This window comes from Notolepis coatsorum (genome assembly GCF_963971535.1).
Source record: "Notolepis coatsorum genome assembly, chromosome: 18".
Lineage (NCBI taxonomy): Eukaryota > Metazoa > Chordata > Actinopteri > Aulopiformes > Paralepididae > Notolepis > Notolepis coatsorum.
The window spans coordinates 40,741,408-40,761,896 of NC_140182.1; the positions used below are offsets into that span (position 1 = coordinate 40,741,408).

The following is a 20,489-nucleotide window of genomic DNA, read 5'->3' on the forward strand; positions in this document are numbered from 1 at the left end:
TATTATTATTATTATTATTATTATTATTATTATTATTATTATTATTATTATTATTATTATTATTAATAATATATTATTATTATTATTATTATTATTATTATTATTATTATTATTATTATTATTATTATTATTATTATTATTATTATTATTATTATCCACGTCTCTCATATCCCCCATGGTGGCCTTTCCTGTTGGCATTGATTAACATAGTTCTCTCTCTATATATATATATATTGTCTCTCTACTGGCACCCAGGAACCTCAGCTCAGTGAATGAGAAGACCCGTCTGCAAATGAGGGAGACCCCCGGACTGGTGGATTCTCTGGTCACCTACATCAAGGCCATGCTGGAGAGCAACAAGGCAGAGGACAAGGTGAGACTGAGTGACAACTGGAAGAGTAGTTGAAGTCGCATGTATCGTTTTCATAGATTAGTAGAATCCGTGTTGCACAGCAGTGTGTCGCTCCCAGGGCGCTGGTTAGAGCAGGAACCCTGTAAGGAACCTTCAGATTATGTTCCGTCCCTTGCACTCTGTAACTCTGTGCAGCAGCAACAAGTACGTCCACAAGCACACTTCCTCCCACACACTTCCTCCTGAAAACGGTGGAACGTTAGGTGAAAGGTCAGAAGCCTCTCGGTGGGCGTTATAGAAATGTTCACCTCGCATGTTTACTGTCTCGAGTTCAACCCGTGAGTGAGTCCCATCCTCACTCGGAATGCGCTTGTGTCCTCAGGGGGTGGAGAATGCAGTGTGTGTCCTGAGGAACCTCTCCTACCAGCTCTACAGTGAGATCCCTCCCTCCTTCCAGCTCCGGCTGGAAGGACCGACCAGAGCGCAGGCCAAAGAGGGCGGCGAGGCCATCGGCTGTTTCACTGTCAAAAGCAGAAAAGCCAAAGATGTAGGACTCTTTACTTTCACCAGTTTTATTAGTAATTGAGGTCCTCTTTGCCAGACAGTGTGGAATAAGGACTGTGTAGACTCAACCACTAAATGATGTGCTTATCCATATAATTGTGTCTGTGATTGAATCTACCTGGCCCTCAAATTGGAGATGCAAGGTTTTTGGTTTGTTTTTGACAGCAGCAAATTATGTTTTCCCACTCTCAGAGAAGGGGCCAGGACCTGTCCACCTTCACCGAGGTGGCCAGGGTGCCCAAGGAGCAGGAGTGGCTGTGGCACCCCCAAGTGGTAGGGCTGTACAACCGTGTGCTGCAGAAGTGTGAGATCAACACCACCACCCGCGAGGCTGCAGCTGGAGCTCTGCAGAACATCACTGCCGGAGACAAGAGGGTGAGAAACAGCACTCTCAACAGTGGCTCAGGAGGTAGAGCGCTCATCTGGTTTCCGGTTAGATTCCGGCTCCTCCCGGCAGCGTGTCGATGTGTCCTTGAGCAAGACACTGAACCCCTAACTGCTCCGGATAAGCAGCTTGGCACCTTGCATGGTTGCCTCCACCGTCGGTGTGTGAATGTGTGAGTGAATGGGTGATAATTGAATCCATTTACTAAAAAACTCTAGACACATTTAAATTGATTGCTCTAAGCAGGGTTCCCACATTCATGGGAAAACGTGGAAAAGTTATGTACCGTAAATAAGGTGAATTCTGTGAAAAACTATGATGCAATGGTGAATTATATGGGCCGAAACAAACAGTACGACTCTATGACTTGTTTTAACATGATGAATTATACTGACCAAAACAAACAGCACAGCTCTGTGACTTCTTTTTACATGATGAATTATACCAACCAAAACAACAGTACAGCTCTGTGACTTGTTTTAACATGATGAATTATACTGACCAAAACAAACAGTACAGCTCTGTGACTTGTTTTAACATGATGTTATACTGACCAAAACAAACAGCACAGCTCTGTAACTTGTTTTAACATTGATTGATTGAAAACTTTATTAACAGATTGCAGAATGGGTACATTACAGTATGGCTCAATACACACAATTGTTAACACATTCGGGGCCATTTGGGGCCGTCTAATATCACTCTAGACGGCCATCATTTCAAAACAGACTTGCATAGTTTGTGAGGCTGTTTGTAGAGCTAAATCTATACTTTATAGTATTGCTATCTGTCTATTCTCATTGTCAATTGAGACCATAAACCGTCCCTTCAAAATGGCTTAAAGAAAAAAAAAATGTCATCAATACATTCTCATTTTATAGCATCTTGAATATAAGTGTTATATGGGGTTTGGTCTAGTATATTTCCTGGAAGGCGAGATATAAGGCGCTAAGCTAGTAACGTTAAATCCAATGGCATTTCGGCTATAGAGAAGCTAAGCTAGAGTTAAAAATCAAACTGCATATGATCGATATGATGGTCCACCATGAATGCATGAAAGGGGGGGGGGGGGGGGGGGGGGCGGGGGACGTCGTTTCTGATTATTGATTACCAATAACGGCATTAGCCTCAGTAGCCTCATTCGCTGACCGGGTGGATGGCTATCAAAGCAAGGCCCGACCAAGCTGAAATTGACGTCAAATCGATCTTACCTGTGACCGGTTGGACTGCAAAAAGGATTTCCCAGTTATCGATCGCCATCTGGTAGATCGATATGTCCATTGGCTGATCATATATTCCTTTACTGCACACTGAAATCCGCGTCCCAAAACGTATTTCCGTGCTACATGCTACAGGCATAGCTTCAGGTTAGCAGAAAACTACATTGAAGATCCAGAAAAAACAAGACAACTTCTGCCACAGGGAACACTGCATTATCGAGACAGCGCCCCTACGAGGATCTGGCCAGTAATGCACTTTTTCGAATTCAAAGAGTAGGGTACTTCTGCAGTGCCGCTCGGTGACATTGAGTAGGTATTAAAATGGAATAAAAGCCAAAACAACCTAGCCACGGACATGTCCGTGGATGGCCCTCTAGCGTTAGATTCGAAACACGGACATCTCCGTGGCTGGGCGCCAATGTGTTAAGGGGATGCAGACCAGAGAAAGACTTTCGTCTTGTTTACATCAGGGTCCCCCATTTTCAATTAATCATAACATATATGACATACATGACATACAGATAGACAAGTTTTAAGAGTACAACGCCTGTACTGTGTGCTGTGGCTATTCTTCCTGGGGTCCATAACACATAAAATACACAGACTTTATACACTCACAACATTCACATGTCATACAGACAATTAAAACAACAATAAATACTCCTAATCAATTCATAATACAATACAACAATACCTACTCATAATTAATGCATAATCCAATACAGCATAATATACTATTTAGCTTTTACATACATTATCTATGTTCATATCAACCAATTATACAATCTTTTAATAATATCTCCATATCAGACACATACCTTTTCATTTACGTATATCCCAGTCTCTTTATCAGACACATACATTTTCATTTACATACACACTATCTATTAGGGAATGTCAATTTCTTTGGTTGAAAATGTTGTTTTACCAAGATTTTTAAACGACATTTACTATTCTCCTGCTTAACATGTCTGGGAAGAGTGTTCCATTCCTGCATACCACAGAACATGACAGTTCGCTTCATTGCATTCAACCTCACTTTTGGAAGTGTAAAACCTTGTGCAGAAGCATGTCTGGTGGAATGGTTGTCTGTCAAGACTTATAGATAAATTGTTATATAAAATTGAGGGGATCTTTGTAACAATATTCCTAGTGAATACAAGGAGTGAGCAGAGTAACTTATATTTTGACAAGTAACCAAGTTAAACAACTGTGCATCGCTGCAACATTAGTTCTGTACTCACAGCGAAGTGCTATACGTGCTGCTTTGTTTTGTACCATTTGCAATATTTTCAGTTTATTCGTCGTTACATTCTACCATACTGCAGGACAATAGTCAAGATTTGACAAAACCAGAGCTTGAATGACCTGGGCCCCGTTCCATGTACCGGGATAACCGAGTTAGCCGGATAACTTTATCAGGCTAACTGTGTTAGCCTGACTTTCCGATTTCATGTACCTGGATTTCCCAAATCACCATGACAACATATCCAAAAGTTTGAGCCTGCTCGAAAGCAGAGTTCAAGTTCAAGTTAGCCTGAACTATCGCCACGCCCCCGCAAAGAAGTGACAGCCCGTTTCCTGAAACTATTCCCACAGTCTACGATCTGCATTATACCATTCTGAATTACGTTTTTGTGCTCCATTCTTCCAGAGGGGGCTTTTGAAATGTAAAATAGACCCAAAATGCTGATATTAAATTCACTTTGTCCTAAATAATGCACGTTATATATACCGTGGCGACGGTGGCGCTCGCTCGTGCGATGTACACATGATGTGGTTATTTTAATTGTAACTGGGATTAAGATGTCTGATGAGATGCGCTGTTTGACGGATTTGAGAAATTGAATGAGCCGTTGACGTCACATTAATGAATGAGGATAGAGAGATAAACTTCATTCAAAACAACGGATATTCTAAACACGGGTCTCTCGTTCATTAATGTATAAACAATGAATTTATCCCATCTGGCCCAGTGGCCCAGCGGTAGTGCTCATCCCTGCCAGTTCAGCGACCGGGGTTCAAATCCCCGTGTTTCCAATATGATTTTTTTGAATATAATATTAATGATTATACGCCAAAGTAGCCTGGTTTTAAGTTAAAATATTATAAATCTACATGCATTGAGGATGTCATTCTTTATATAGCTCTCAACGTGCACCAAATTGAATTATTCCTATATTGCAAAAAGAAGGAAAAGACTAGGGCCTTGAACCCCGGTCGTCCGTGTGAAAGTCAAAAGAAGAACCCGTTACACCACAGAGAAGATAAGTAAAAGATTGACTATACATCAATCAATGGGTAAGAGAGCCGTATCGTAATTCTGTATAACAGTTAACTAATAATTTTCGCTAGCAAGATCTCATTTGATTATTCAATCCAGCAGGCAAGTTTAAAGAAATATAATCTGATTGATTGAGGTAATGAGGGACTTAGAATTAGCCTATAGATAACGCATTTAACTTGTCGGCGAGGCGATTGAGCCTATTGCAATCTGTCAATAAAGTCTTAAATCAATTAATCAATCAATGCCGTTGAGAATCAGGGTCTCTGCCATCGATACGTGCTGGCTTTCCACCTAAAACGGGAGCGCGCATCTAGCCTGACTTGAGCCTGACTCTCAAGTCTGGCTTGAGTTAACGAGACTGAATCCTCCTTTGTGAAACAGGAAAATCCCGGCTTTGAACATCGGGTTAACTGAAGCTGGATAATGGACATGTTGATCGACTTAGTTGAACCACGTACATGGAACGGGGCCCTGTTTGATAGAATTTAGTGGTAACAAATGAGCACATCTTTTAACAACAGAAATCCCTCTTCCCATTTTCACTACTATATTGTTTATGGTGTGACCATGACAATTTACTGTCTAATGTTACTCCTAGGAGTTTAGTTTCCTGGACTTGATTAATTACCACATCACTTATCAAAAGTTTCAAGACTGGGTTCATTCTTAGAGTATGGTTTGAACCGAAAATGATGCTACTTGTCTTTGATATGTTTAGAACTAGTTTGTTATTCTTTATCCATTCCATCACTGATTGCAACTCTGCCTTTAGGACCGTATTTAATTAATTGGCTGTAGAGGCTGATGTGTAAATCGTTGAATCATCCGCATACATTGAAATATAGGACTTATTTAGGACAAGAGGCATGTCATTTGTTTTTTAAGTACGAATTTGTGATCAATGATGTCGAATGCTGCAGTAAAATCAAGCAAGACAGCGCCAACCATTTTCTTTTTATCCATCTCTTTCAGCCAATCATCCGTCATTTGGGTTAAAGCAGTTGATGTTGAATGTCCTTCACGATATGCATGTTGAAAATCAGTGGTTAATGTGTTCAAAGAAAAGTAGCATTTAATCTGTTCACTTACTATTCTTTCCATCAGTTTACTTAAAACTGGCAGTAAACTTATGGGATGACTATTAGATCCTGAGAATGGCAATTTCAAATGTTTTGGCAGTGGTATTACTTTGGCAGTTTTCCACTGTTGTGGATACAAACATTCACTAAAGGATTGATTTATAATTAGGGCTGTCAAAATTAATGCTTTAACTTTGGAGATTCATTCAAATGATTTAAAGCGTTAAAATAAATTAATCTAGATTAATCTATGGAGTGAAAAATCTTCAATCTTAGCGCCGCGGATATAAGAAAGAGGTCTAGCTGAGTCAATGTTGATGATTTTGTTGAACATTTGTATTTCACAGGAGAGAAAGTGTATTCAAAGAAAGCTATTAAAATAGTCTTTGAATCTAAATATACTTTCTTTGTGTTGATTTTACATTAATTCCATGATTTTACTCAAGTACATATCTGTTACAAGCTTCGGTCTTAAATAGAAAAATGCTATTTTTAATCTAGATTAATCTAGATTAATTACAGAAAATTGTGAGATTAATTAGTAAAAAAAAATTAAATCTATTGACAGCACTATTTATAATATGACAGATAGCAGGGGCAATTAAATCAGGGACCAATTTCAGAAGTTTCCCGTCAAGACCATCAACACCTGGTGGTTTGTTTTTAGTGGTACACTACTTAACATAATGTTCTACATTACTTATAGTCACACTATCACACAGCTCTGTGGCTTGTAAAACCTTCATTATCTGTTTGTTTCTAAACTTTTAAACCATTCATGTGGATAATGTCAAGTTAACCTAGTAGATGCAGTTACTGTTTGAAGGAAAGAGTAACCAAATAACACATTTCCTGATTACATGAAACCCCAGTGATGGGTATAGCTAGTCAAAACAAAACTAGATATTCAAATCAGCTATTAAAAAAAATTAATGGAGCTGGAATACACGTTGGAACCCTGTCAAAGGGATGTCCTTTTATTCTCTGTCTTTTTTGGTTTTAGGACAACATTTATTAGTCACAGCCCTGTCCTTTTAGTAGAGGAGTGACATCCTTGTTTCTTGTCTCCTCTGCCTCCAAGCAGCAACATCAACACAGTAGTACAGACAATAAGAACAGTATAAACAATAACACTATTTAAAATAGCAGCATAACAATTTAAAATAGCAGCATAATATGCTATTATCGATTATACGTGTACTGTGTGTGAATCAGTGATATGTGCGAGTCAGTAACGCGTGCACATCAGTAGCAGTGACAGCTAGATTTTCATTTTATCTTCCGTTTCGTATCTATTTCTTTTTACCTTTGTCACTGTGTTGTTTTATAGTGTCCTCGTCTATTTCTGTAATGACATGTACATTTGATATTTTTTGTTTCGTGTGAATCGTAGAGTGGCTGTTACAAGGGTGACAGCTAATGGGGATCCTAACCAAAAAAAATGCAACCTAAGCTAAGCTAAATGTAAAGGAGATGAACCTCTCTGCCTGCAGTGGGCGTCAGTGCTGAGCCGCGTGGCTCTGGAACAGGAGCGGATGCTGCCAGTGCTGCTGGATCTCTTGCGGACCAACTCTGACCTGGAGCTGCGCTCCCTCACCGGTTTCCTCAGGAACCTATCCCGCCACTCCAGGGACAAGAGCGACCTGGGTCAGTCCCTCTCCTCCCCTTCTCCTGACTGAAGCACTACGCTAGATGTACAGATGTAACCGAGGAAGGAAGATTCACTCCTCATCTTCCATAATTCATACATGTTTGCCTAATATGAGAAATATAATCAAAATGTTTTTTTCCCTCTACTGTTTCAATAGATAGAATATATACACTCATACATAATGTATCAACATAAATATATACATACATAATCCAAAGGGACATTCCAGTGTCTACAGCAGCATTTGTAACCAAATACACACAAAAAAGAAGATACAAAGAAATACTGGTATTCCTAGCAGTATAGGGTAACTTTGGAGAATGTACATGACTATTTGCAAATAAACATATTGACATAAAGTATTCAACAACATAAAGTATCCAACAACCGCCCGATGTAAGAATATATTTTATTCCTATAGTCTAGGACAGTACAAGTACTTATGAACATTCTTGTATGTTCTCCCAAAGCGTACATACAGTACAATAGATCAAAACTAATTTTGGTATAAAAACCTAAGACAGACATTCTATGGGTCTACAAAATCAGTCTCCCAGTCAGTCTAATGAGCTGCTCCAGGCGTTCTACCCGATGACATCACAAGTCTTGAGTTTAGGCTTTGGGAAAGAGTCCACGTACACACATTGATTGGACTGTCCTAAACAATAGGAACAACACATTATTTCTTAATTGCCTGTTTATTCTCTTTGTTCCCTCAGCCACAAAGGTTGTGAACAACCTGGTGACTAAGCTGCCCAGCGACGGGCAACAGAAGGAGCCGTCCAGCGACGTGGTGGTGAACATCTGTGGGATTCTCAACAACCTGGTGACCAGCAGCTCCGTCGCCGCCAGAGACATCACCTTCTTCGAAGGCCTGCAAAAACTAGTGGCCATTAAGACCTGCCATGACAACAGGTACGTGGTCAACAGCTCCCCGAAGTCCCTGCACTGGTTAGTTATTTTTATAATCAATTTGAAGATCCTTTCATTGGCTTTTAAGGCACCTGCCTGTTCATCTGAAATGCTTTTTTAGGTATGTGCCCGGCAGAACCCTTAGATCCTCTGGCATTGGTCTCCAAACTGTTCCACAGGCTAGAACAATGAGGCCTGGAGAAGCAGCGTTTAGCTATAGTGATCCTATAGCCTTTGGAACAACAAGGCCTGAGAAGCAGTGTTTAGCTATAGTGATCCTATAGCCTTTGGAACAACAAGGCCTGAGAAGCAGTGTTTAGCTATAGTGATCCTATAGCCTTTTGAACAACAAGGCCTGAGAAGCAGTGTTTAGCTACATTTACATTTTACATTTAGTCATTTAGCTGACGCTTTTATCCAAAGCGACTTACAAGTTCTGTGCGACAAGACAGCAAGAAGGGTATAACTCTATCAGCTGAGTAACAATGTTCATCAAAGTGTTGCGTGTTACAGTGTAGGTTAGTTTATTAGGACAAGTGCATGACATTAAGGTTAGTCGGGGTTAGATTTTTTTTTTTTTTTTTTTTTTTTTTTTTATCATTTCAGATAATGGTTGAAGAAGTGAGTCTTTAGTCGACGGCGAAAGATTGGACGGGATTCGGCTGTCCTAACTGGGATGGGTAGTTCATTCCACCATTGTGGGGCAAGGACTGAGAATAGGCGGCTTCTCTTTGATGACCCTCCGGGAGCTTGGATAGGAGTAGATCTGAGGCGGCCAGAAGACGCAGAGCGTAGGGGTCTTGAGGGTGTGTAGTTAGAGACCATTGACCGGAGGTAGGCGGGAGCGGTTCCCTTTGCCGCACGGTATGCTAGGTCGAGGGCCTTGAAGCGGATACGTGCAGCAATGGGGAGCCAGTGCAGGTCCCTAAGAAGTGGGGTGACATGGGCTGACTTCGGTAGGTTTGAGATCAGGCGGGCCGCTGCATTTTGAATGAGTTGAAGAGGCTTGGTGGCAGTGGCCGGGAGGCCAGCTAGCAGTGCGTTGCAGTAGTCGAGGCGGGAGATGACTGTTGATTGGACGAGGAGTTGGGTGGCTTCTTTTGTCAGGAAGGGGCGTATCCTTCTGACGTTGCTCAGGAGGAATCTGCAGGTTCTGGTTGTCGCTGCGATGTGAGCAGAGAAGTTCAACTGGTCGTCGAGGACAACACCAAGGTTCTTGGCGGTCGGCGACGCGGTCACAGCTGCATTCTCGACTGTGATGGAGAGGTCGGTCAGGGGGGAGGATTTGGCCGGCAGGTGGAGCAATTCTGTTTTGCTTAGGTTCAGTTTGAGGTGGTTGGTCGTCATCCAGGCGGAGATGTCGGACAGACAGGCCGAGATCCGCTCAGAGACGTGGATATCTGAGGGAGGGAAGGAGAGGAAGAGTTGAGTATCATCGGCATAACAATGATATGAGAAGCCATGAGATGTGATAATGTTACCCAGTGATTTAGTGTAGAGGGAGAAGAGAAGGGGTCCTAGGACCGAGCCCTGGGGGACACCCGTCCGGAGGGGGCGGGTGGCCGACAGAGTCCCTCTCCATGACACTTGGTAGGAGCGGTCATTGAGGTATGATGTCAGCCATGTCAGCGCAGATCCAGCCACTCCCATTCCTGCGAGGGCCGCGAGGAGGATCTGATGGTTGACTGTGTCGAAGGCTGCAGATAGATCTAGGAGAATCAGGACAGAGGAGAGGCCTTTCGCTTTTGCTAAGTGAAGTGCCTCTGTGACCGCAATGAGGGCCGTTTCTGTGGAGTGGCCAGTCCGGAAGCCAGACTGATTGGGGTCTAGGAGGTCATTCTGTAAGAGATAAGCAGTAAGTTGGTTGGATACAGCACGTTCAAGTGTTTTAGAAAGGAAGGAGAGAAGAGAGACAGGGCGATAGTTGGCTATGACGGTGGGGTTCAGGGTTGGTTTTTTTATGAGGGGCGTGACTCTGGCTTGTTTTAGGGAGGTGGGGACCACCCCCGAGTTGAGTGAGGAGTTGATGGTTGCAGTTAGGAATGGGAGGATGTCCGGTGCTATGGTCTGGAGGAGTGGGGAGGGTAGCTGGTCCAGCTGGCATGTAGTCGGACGGTTCGACGTTACCAGTGTCAGGGTCTCGGCTTCTGTAATGGGAGAGAAAGATGACAGAGTGAAGGATGAGGTTCTCGATTCAGCGTTTGGAATGGGTGGGGGTTGGGAGAAGGAGCTGCGGATGTTCTCCACTTTTTCCTCAAAGAAGATCGCAAAGTCTTCGGCAGAAAAAGATGAGGGAGGAGGAGGTGGGGGGGGATCCTATAGCCTTTTGAACAACAAGGCCTGAGAAGCAGTGTTTAGCTATAGTGATCCTATAGCCTTTGGAACAGCCTGGAGGAGGATCTACGGGTTTCTGAATCTGTGGACATTTTTTAAAGAAATCTTAATACACACCTTTTTAGCATTTAGTGTTTTGCATTTCTTCTAATAATTTGTATTTGTTTGTTTCCTGCCTTTTTAATAATTCTTATTATTCTTTGCAATGACTTTCCGTGAAGCACATTGAGTTGCACTTACTGTATAAAATGTGCTATACAAATAAAGTTTGATTGATTGATTGATTGATTGATTGATTAAGCCACAAACATGGTAGTTTAGAGAGTGAATACCATGACCTCTCAAGTCACTCACGGGTGTAGGGGAGAACGGGGATTAGGGCTGGGCGATATGGCCAAAAATTATATCATGTTAACGATATGATAATGTTATCATATCACTCGATATCGATAATTATCGATGTTGTTATAAGTATTAAAAAAATATATAAAATGTTTGTATTTATTTTTTTAAACAACAGATTTTGCAGCGATTCTTTGTCGTTGCCGCCATCTTTAGTGTTACAGCCCCTCACACTCTAGTTCTCAGGCTGCAGCTGGTTTGAAAGCGAAAGTAAACAGGCTTATTTTCTCTGCTGGATGTGGCTCCAGGGGAGTTGAATAGTTCTGGCTCTGCTAGTTTCTTTTCTATCTTTTGGTGCTTTTTTGGTGGACAAACCACCACACATGTGCACCGTGACTCGCGACTGGAGACTAGCTCTGCTAGCACACATAGCCTACTAGTGTGTACAGACGGTTTCAAACTGTATTTTAAATTAGAAAGCAAACTAAATAAATGGACAAGAGAAAAAGAAATCTCAATTTGGTCAGTAGTCATTTGGACAAGCAAAGCCATTACTTTAAGTTGCAGGCAAGAAGGACAAGTCTGTCCACTGTCTCTGGTTTTAAAACTGCCCTGTTGCAGGCCAAAAAAAAAAAAAAAAAAAATATATATATATATATATATATATATATATACGGAAGCATATTGCTGCCACACCAGAAACAGAAAAAAATATCCGTATCACGTTATAACGTGATCACTTCTTGTTTTAACATAAAACGTTTCACGTTATATAGGGCTGACCTTCGAAAAAAAATATTGGAATTCAAAGCTTCGGGGCCGAGATTCGATTTTAATTCGAAGCTTCGAAATAAAAAGATTTTTTTTTATGCTGTGGGACTTGTACAGCACTTTGTTTGACTTTGTCAGTGCTGTAAAGTTTAAACCTTTTAAAATCTTAGACAAACGAAACACTTTGCTTTCATGAAATATTGTAAGCCGTCATTTGAGGCTTTATAAAAGCAGCACAATGAACACAAATCTGTCAGTGCCGAGTCTGACCTCATCTTAAATAACAAACAGCATTGCTTGTTGTAGTTAACAAAGAGAGGCAGAGTTGATTTTGCACCAAAAAGAATAATAGGCATATTATTATTATTATTATTATTATTATTATTATTATTATTATTATTATTATTATTATTATTATTATTATTATTATTATTATTATTATTATTATTATTATTATTATTATTATTATTATTATTATTATTATTATTATTATAATTTATTTTATAATCGAATTTTATTTTCATATTCGAATCCCATGCCCATCGAACGAAGCTTCGAAGTATTTAAGACAGCCCTACGTTATAACGTGATAACTTCTTGTTTTAACATAAAACGTTTCACATTATAACGTGAAAATCATGTTTGAATAAGGAAACGATGTGCGCCGTCTGCATGATTTTTTTTTTCATAGCTGTAGTTTGCGAAGACGCTCTCTGATTGGCTAGCCCGCGTACAGCGAAGACCCTCTCTGATTGGTTTAGCTCCGACGGGCTCTGGGATAGAAATGTCCGCCTTGTACACACAAGATTGTTCGCACATTACCTTACATATATATTCTCCTAGAATACATATTTATGGACCACCAGCCCTGATTCCAAACTCTAAGCATAACCCACTTCGAAGCAGAGAATATGTGCGTCGGACATTTCTATCCCAGAGCCAGATTCATTCTTCCTTCTGTACAGCCCCATGCATTTTAACACCCTTCTAGTGTACGCATACTCATCACAATATCATCCACCGTGCTCAATAATAGCATAATCTCGCCATGTCTCAACCCAAGCATGAAGTATAATTTAATCAAATCATGTACACGAGCCATAATTCCTAAATGTTCCGGTCTCGCAGACGGCGCACATAATTTCCTTATTCAAACATGATTTTCACCTTATAACGTGAAACGTTTTATGTTAAAACAAGAAGTTATCATGTTATAACGTGAAACTTTATGTTAAAACAAGAAGTTATCACGTTATAACGTGATACGGATATTCTTTTTCTGGTGTGGCAGCAATACACTTCCATATATATAAAATAATAATAAAAAATAAAAAATGTATTGATATCTTTTTTTATTATCGATCGATATCGATTATTAAAATATATCATGGTAATTATTGTTATCGTTTTATCGCCCAGCCCTAACAGGGATGGTTGTCACACGGGTAGGTTGTCACATTCATTATATTTCGCTACCAAAAGGCGCTTTCTCCCATATTTTGGTACGGAAATGTGCAGAATGTCTAGTGTGTTCGTACACTCTCCTTCCTTCAGATGTTGTATTATGACCATTGATATAGAATATTGCGTTGTTGTTGTTTAACTGATCTTCTCAAAGATTTTGTCTCCCCCCCCCCGTTACAACATCTTTGTTCGTCAGGTCTAACCTTGAATGTGTCTCTCTCCAGCGCTGGGAAGCTGAAAGCAGCCAAGGCGGCCGCCACAGTTCTCTGCAACATGTTCCAGTACAAGAAGTTGCACAAAGACTACAAAGCGGTGAGCGATCAGAGAGTCGAGTTCAAGTTTCAAGTTTGTTTATTATTTGTCATAATAAAATACGGAATACTTTATGATAAAATGCCTTTTTCCTTTCCAGCTAAATGGCAGGCGTGTGAATATGGTCAATAAGGAACAGTGTATGTTTGTCAGTACTGTAAGAATTGATGAAAAGCTATTAATGATCAACCGATTTTATGGGTATTATTGACATTTAAAAACAAATCACACAACAGGTTGAAGATCCAATCAGACAGTGCCTACCTCAAGTAGTGTCTTTAAAGGCAAGGTTGTTGAATACTGATGTAAACCAAACCAGGAGCCTTCAAATTCCATAACGATCAAATCACACCCAAGGATGTTTTGATGAGTGGATACAGACAATCCGTCAGATACTGTAGATCCAAACTTTCAAAGCATGGTTCCTACTGTTGAATGCTCAGTAAATGAAGATGTAATTTAAGTCTCGAAAATAGATTGCATGATTAATGTGTCGCTGGTAAATACTGTGCTTTGGGAGTTGTCTATTTTAAATGAGCACAGGATTCCCCAGAGGACTCCCTCTTCTTTTTATAGATGCTCTACTTGTTCCCTGACGTTTGCAACAGCAGTAACTTCCTCTCATCCTACCATTGTTTTATTATTATGTATATGAATCTTCAACTACAACACAAACACAACACAACGACACCACAACACAATACACAACACAACCACAACACAGAGACACAAAAGAGCTGCATTAGTTGTACAAACTGTCACACACCAACACAACACAAATACAAACACAACACAAACAAAATACAACACAACACAAACACAACACAACCACAACACAACACAGATACACAAAAGAGCTGCATTAGTTGTACAAACTGTCACACAGGTTGAAGCTCAGTGCCAAACCTTTCACTTACTTGAGAATGTTGATCCACACCCTCATACATATATTGTCTGTATGTGTGTGTGCGTGCATACTGTGTGTGTGTGTGTGTGTGTGTGTGTGTGTGTGTGTGTGTGTGTGTGTGTGTGTGTGTGTGTGTGTGTGTGTGTGTGTGTGTGTGTGTGTGTGTGTGTGTGTGTGTGCATGTGTGTGTATACGCAGATACATGTATCAGCTTGAATTCCATACCCTCTGCAATACGCTTGCGGATTGGGTGGCTCATGGTGAAGAACATACATCTGTAACTGTTCACACGTATTGTAATCCCAGTCAGTCAGTCAGTCACAGACCCTTGGGAGGGGCTAGGTCGGGTTTATTGCCTTTGCAGATGGCGGCTTGCCCCTCCCAAGGGTGCAGCGTTCAGGTAGCTTCCTGATCGGCAAGTCCTGACAGAACAAAAATACCTCTGGAACCGTTTCCTTTTTTCTTTACAGTTTCAAACGAAAACACAGATTTCTGTACAAATGTCTTGTGAGGGGAAAATATCTCAGTTGTTGGAGCGGTAAATTAGTCTTGACTTTTTGGCTGCATGGATTTCAATGTGTCATGTCAGTAGAGATCCAACAGCATGTACAATAACACTGAAAGGCACTCCAGGGTAGTACATTCTATTTTTGTTACAGTGTACAATAGAATGTCATATTATTATAGACTTCTTAGACTTTACAGTATGTTCAGACAGTGTGGTATTTTTTAACAAGTATGTACTTTGTTTTTGTCTTTTACAGAAAGGGTTCACGCGACCAGACTTTGCGGACATGACAATCTAGAGAGGAATCAACATGCTGTGTCTTTGTGGCGTGTTGTTGTATAAAGTACACGGGACACATACGTGATTGAGGACCTGCTCAAAACAAAACCCCTTGGCAATACTTCCTATGCATCATGGAACTAGATGGACATCAACGCAGTGCAAGTGACCAGATCAGTGGTTCCCAAAGTGGCTGCCATGGCCCCCTGGTGTGATGACCGTCCAGGGGTACCGCGCACAATCTGCTCATTTCACCTTCTAATCCTACAATCTGCTCATTTCACCTTCTAATCCTACAATCTGCTCATTTCACCTTCTAATCCTACAATCTGCCCATTTAATTTTATAATCCTACAATCTGCTCATTTCACTTTATAATCCTACAATCTGCTAATTTCACCTTCTAATCCTACATGGCCTAATAGGCTACATTTAACTACATGTCAAAATGAGTTTGAAAGCTGATTAAAACATATAAATGGTAAATGGCTGCATTTATATAGCGCTTTTATCCAAAGCGCTTTACAATTTGTTCCTCACATTTTTACACATTCACACACCGCCGGTGGAGGCAACCATGCAAGGTGCCAACCTGCTCATCGGGAGCAACTGGGGGTTAAATATCTTGCTCAAGGACACATCGACACGTTGCCCCGGAGGAGCGGGAATCGAACCACGAATCTCCGGATTGCCAGACGACTGCTCTACTGTACCTCCCGAGCCACTGTCGTTCATATTTTAAAATTGCATATGAAATTCTATAGGCTATGCTTGCTACTGAATGCATATTTATGTTGCAACAATGGTTTTTCTCAATTTTCAACAAGTGCCAATAGTGTTTCCTGCTTTTGGTCTCATTTGTTCTAAATGAACAAAGAACTATCATCACACTGTGTTGTAGTGCGGTGCCGGCACACACACGGTGAACTGAGACAAATGTCCCTCCTGCTCAAAGAGCTCCGTCAGCCTGCGTATGTCGAGGGGGAACAGAAAGAGATAGAGAGTGAGAGAGATGAAAAGTGCTTCGGACAAAGGCTTGTTTCATAATCTCTCTCTGAAGCAGGCACAAGTCATTGGTCCTCATTCTCGAACGGACATATGTAAAAGTTACCAAGGACGATTTTCATAAATCTGTTGGTACGACATTTTTACCAAGATATTTACAAAGGCACTTAGGAACACGTTCGAGAATGAGGACCATTGGTTTTAAATATTATCATAGCCCATACCTGTCATTTTATGTTTAATCTCTTAGTATTTTATCTATTAATTATTGCCATTGCAATTTTGTTTTTATAGGCTCATTCTTCTTTGCTCACAAGGACCAGGAATTGTAACAATTAGTTCAATGTAATTTAATACTGAAAATGGTGTGACTCATCAATCAGCTTTAAATATGCTACAAACAAAACAATGGTGTGTTGTAGCTTAAGTTCTGACATGTTAACAAACATGTAGAGGAGTTGGGGTGCCGTGGGGGGGGAATATATATTTTCAGGGCCTTGGTAAAAAAAAATTTGGGAACCACTGGACTAGATACATGGATTCATACTCATCTGGACTAGCAGCGGACTCTGGGGAACGCAGATGTGTGCACCTTAATTACTTGTCTTTCTTTGTCTGAATGCTGAATGTTTTGGTGGAATCTGGGAATTTCTCTTTTCTCTCAGTGCAATGTTTATCAAGTTGAAATTGCTGTAACCAGTTGTCTCTTAAGCGTTTCTCCGCTATGTGGGACCGGTCTCAGAGGGCCGTTTATGGCCCAGATAAGGTGAAGACTTTGTGCCTGGTCTCATCGCAGCATCACCTTTTCAGCATGGATACTACCGTTATGGTTCCAACGCGGTTGTATAAAAGGTCCAACTATGCCTTCCTTGGTTAATTATCAACCAATTCTTGTGTGTAATCTTTTGTATGCAAGTTGTGCCTTCCTTTTTGCAAAATAATAGATTCTGAAATGTTATATATATATTTTGTCATTTGTATCTGCAGTAGTGTAGTTTTGGATAGATAAATGCATCCAGTCTAGAACGCATTTTTCACAAGTTAGAACGTTAACTAAGTTGTAACTGAATGTTGATTTTTTTTATTTGATATTTTTTATTTTCGTGTCTTACATACAGATGTATGCCCAGCCCATATGGGCTTACAAGACACATAACAATAAGTATATAATAATATACTTTACCAATTACTTAACAAATGACATAGACCAAGATGGCCATAAAAAAATACAAGAAAATACAATAAAACGTAATATAACACAAGCTGTACTCAATGTAAATAAACAGAAAAACAAGGTGAATTCAAATACAATTATATAGGATACAGTGTGTTTTGTCTCAGGTGCCATGCCTTCTCCAAAAATCCTGCAAAACCGAAGATGTCCTCCACAAAAAAACAATTCAACATACAACTCTCAGACTGCCAAAACAAATCTGGGTTTACAATTTGAATTTTCTCAAATAAAGCCCTCCTCAAAGTGGTGTACAAAGTGAATGTACAGTATAATGACGTTTGTCTGAAAAAGAAAGAGAAAAAAAGGTACTATTATTTTGATGTGTACTACTGAAAGGTTGAATATAATTCAAAAAGATGGGAGTAACGACCATGCTTCCAACGCTGTACAAAGTATGGTATATCAATTTTCCCTTTTCGCAATCCTCAATCCTTTTGTCCACAAATGACATTCTTGTTTGACGTTTCAAACAAATGAGTCAAACAAAACTGTCACATTGTGTTTATTTTTTATTGTTTATATCTATGTTGCCATTGTGACTGTTGTTTGCTAATGTTGAGATGAATTAAGTAGGGGAACAGGTAAGGCTGGGGTCAAAGCATGCAGTCGTTCATTCACTTCCAGAGCATGCTGCAATATTTGTTTTTGAAAAGTATTTTGTAATGTTTCTATGGCACATTGTTGAAAGGAACTCATTACACTGTTAAATGGTTTTTATCAAAAGCAATTTGGACACCATTCCTGTAGTAAAAAAAAATGGGGGTAAGATGTTGATATGGTTGGAATACAATCAGCGCTTGAGTTTATATTTTTCAAATTCAATGTACGCTTTCGCCGTTACTACTTTTGTCAAGGTGCAATTTGTAACAATGTGCTACTGTATGTACTTTATAAAAAATATGAACTATTTCAATGTGTTTTTGAGTTTTATACAAGTGGATAAGTCGGTACAAGGAGGAGACGGTGTCTTGTAACTAATTAAGTGACCGATCTTGTTATGAAAAGTACTTTTCACAGCCAAGCTTCAAGTTTCAAGTTCGTTTTTTATTTCACATATAAGGTACATGTACTTTAGCCCGAGAATGTGCTTCATACAGTAGATAAGTAAGTAAAAGAGGAATAACAATATACAATACAATATACAAACTAAAGTACAATCTAAGTACGCTGAAGTAAAAATCCAGACAATGAGGTATAGATGCAGACAATGTGGTACAAAAACAGCCTTGTGCTCCGTAGTACGCAGCAACAACAGGAGCTTGATAGTACAAATATGAATTGCCAGCCCCGCCCTGTTTACATAGTTGCTCCTGCTCAGACAGGACCAGGACCGGTCTGTCTTGATGTACCCTCATGTCAGCTGCACCCTGGCCAGCTCCATGTGTTCCGCTAGGACAGAAGTAACCAATCCGCTTCAGGGAACATGTAGGGTACAGCCAGATCAATTGTCATCAAGTGTTATTTTACTTTAAACTATTGCTGTGTGGTTACAGTCACAGTTTATATTGCACGTGGTGGAGCTCCCACTTGGAGAGGCCAAGTAATGAAAGTACTCTTCCTTCACGTCTGATATGAGAACCTTCTGCATTCACTTCTGCTGGAGAACAGACCCCATTGCTTTACACTAGCATTTCCATTGATTTACACTAGCATTTCCATTGCCTTACACTAGCATTTCCAACAAATGCTAACAATTTACGACTTCCAATATCTCAAAAACCAAAACACCTTTGTGTCAATACATTTTTTTTTATATATTTTTTTATTTAACCTTTATTTATCCAGGCAAGCAATTAAGAACAAATTCTTATATACAAAAGCAGCCTGTCCAAAAAGCAAAGGCCTTTTGTGGGAGGCTGTAACAAAAACAAGGTTATGTACATGCATACAAGTAAATAAAATACAAAATGACAGTAGCAATAGTATACAAGGACAACAATAAATAAGGGAGAGAGAATGAAAGGGAAAAAGAGAAAGGAAGAGTGAGAACCAGAGGGAGAGAGAGGGAGAGCGAGAACCAGAGGGAGAGAGAGAGAAGAAAGGGGGAGAGGGAGGGGGGGAGGAGAGAATAGTCTGAGAGTTATGCGTGCGATTGGGATGCAGTCAGCAGGTGCAACAGTCGGTTAAGATCTGTTGCAGATTTTGTTTAAAAGCAGTGTTATGTACTAGAGGCCTGGTCACTCCTGTTTCACCAGGGCAGGCAGGTGAGGGCTGCCAATTAGCCAATTAGTGCTGATTGGTTACCTGCTGGGGAGCTTCAAAGGCAGACCCAGAAACACACATGCACGGTCTGTGCCTAGTGAAAGAGCTGTCAGGTTCTTACAGTCCTTGTCCGTTGGGTTACCAGTACATTAGTTTATAGTTATATTAGTAGTTCCTTGGTTTAGTAGCATTTTTGAGTTAGAGCACAGGGTTTTGGTGTTGATTACACATAGGTTGCGTACCCATGAGCCAGGGTCGTAACAATTGGGCGCTCATCCGGGATCTTTTACCCCTAGAACTTTGTTTGGTGATTTTTTTTTTTTTTTTTTTTTTGTTGCACGGGGTGTCATCATGTTATGGTTTGGGTGGTGTTCGTTACACATGGTGTAACGTGGGGGCTGAGCCATTTTCATCAAACAGGTGAGTATGCCGTATTTGTTTGTAATTTGATGTGACTACTTATGCTGTTAAAATATATAGTTTAGTAGGCACCACATGTAGATAGGGACATTATTTTCTGGTTGTGGGTTAGCGTCCGGTGCACCACGTACTCCTGGGGCGGTCAATGAAATGATTGTATATGATCTTTGACTGGTAGCAGGTGTGGTTGAAGAAAGTTAGGTCTACAGGGCATTAGTTTAAGGGTAGGTAGGTTAGGGCGGCCAGGAAACACAGGTAGTG

General features: G+C 40.4%; 1 protein-coding gene across 1 annotated transcript in view; it reads left to right on the plus strand.

Annotated features, from left to right (window-relative positions):
- The window catches only part of pkp3a (plakophilin 3a), a 60,612-nt gene extending 42,097 nt beyond the window's left edge, over positions 1-18,515 (plus strand). Inside the window, exons 7-13 of the mRNA XM_084335545.1 lie at positions 256-373; positions 735-899; positions 1,109-1,291; positions 7,381-7,534; positions 8,258-8,453; positions 13,586-13,673; positions 15,345-18,515. Coding sequence (XP_084191671.1) covers positions 256-373; positions 735-899; positions 1,109-1,291; positions 7,381-7,534; positions 8,258-8,453; positions 13,586-13,673; positions 15,345-15,386 — 946 coding nt within the window. The 3' untranslated portion in view covers positions 15,387-18,515. The remainder of the gene's footprint in view (positions 1-255; positions 374-734; positions 900-1,108; positions 1,292-7,380; positions 7,535-8,257; positions 8,454-13,585; positions 13,674-15,344) is intronic.
- The last annotated feature ends 1,974 nt before the right edge of the window (positions 18,516-20,489 follow it).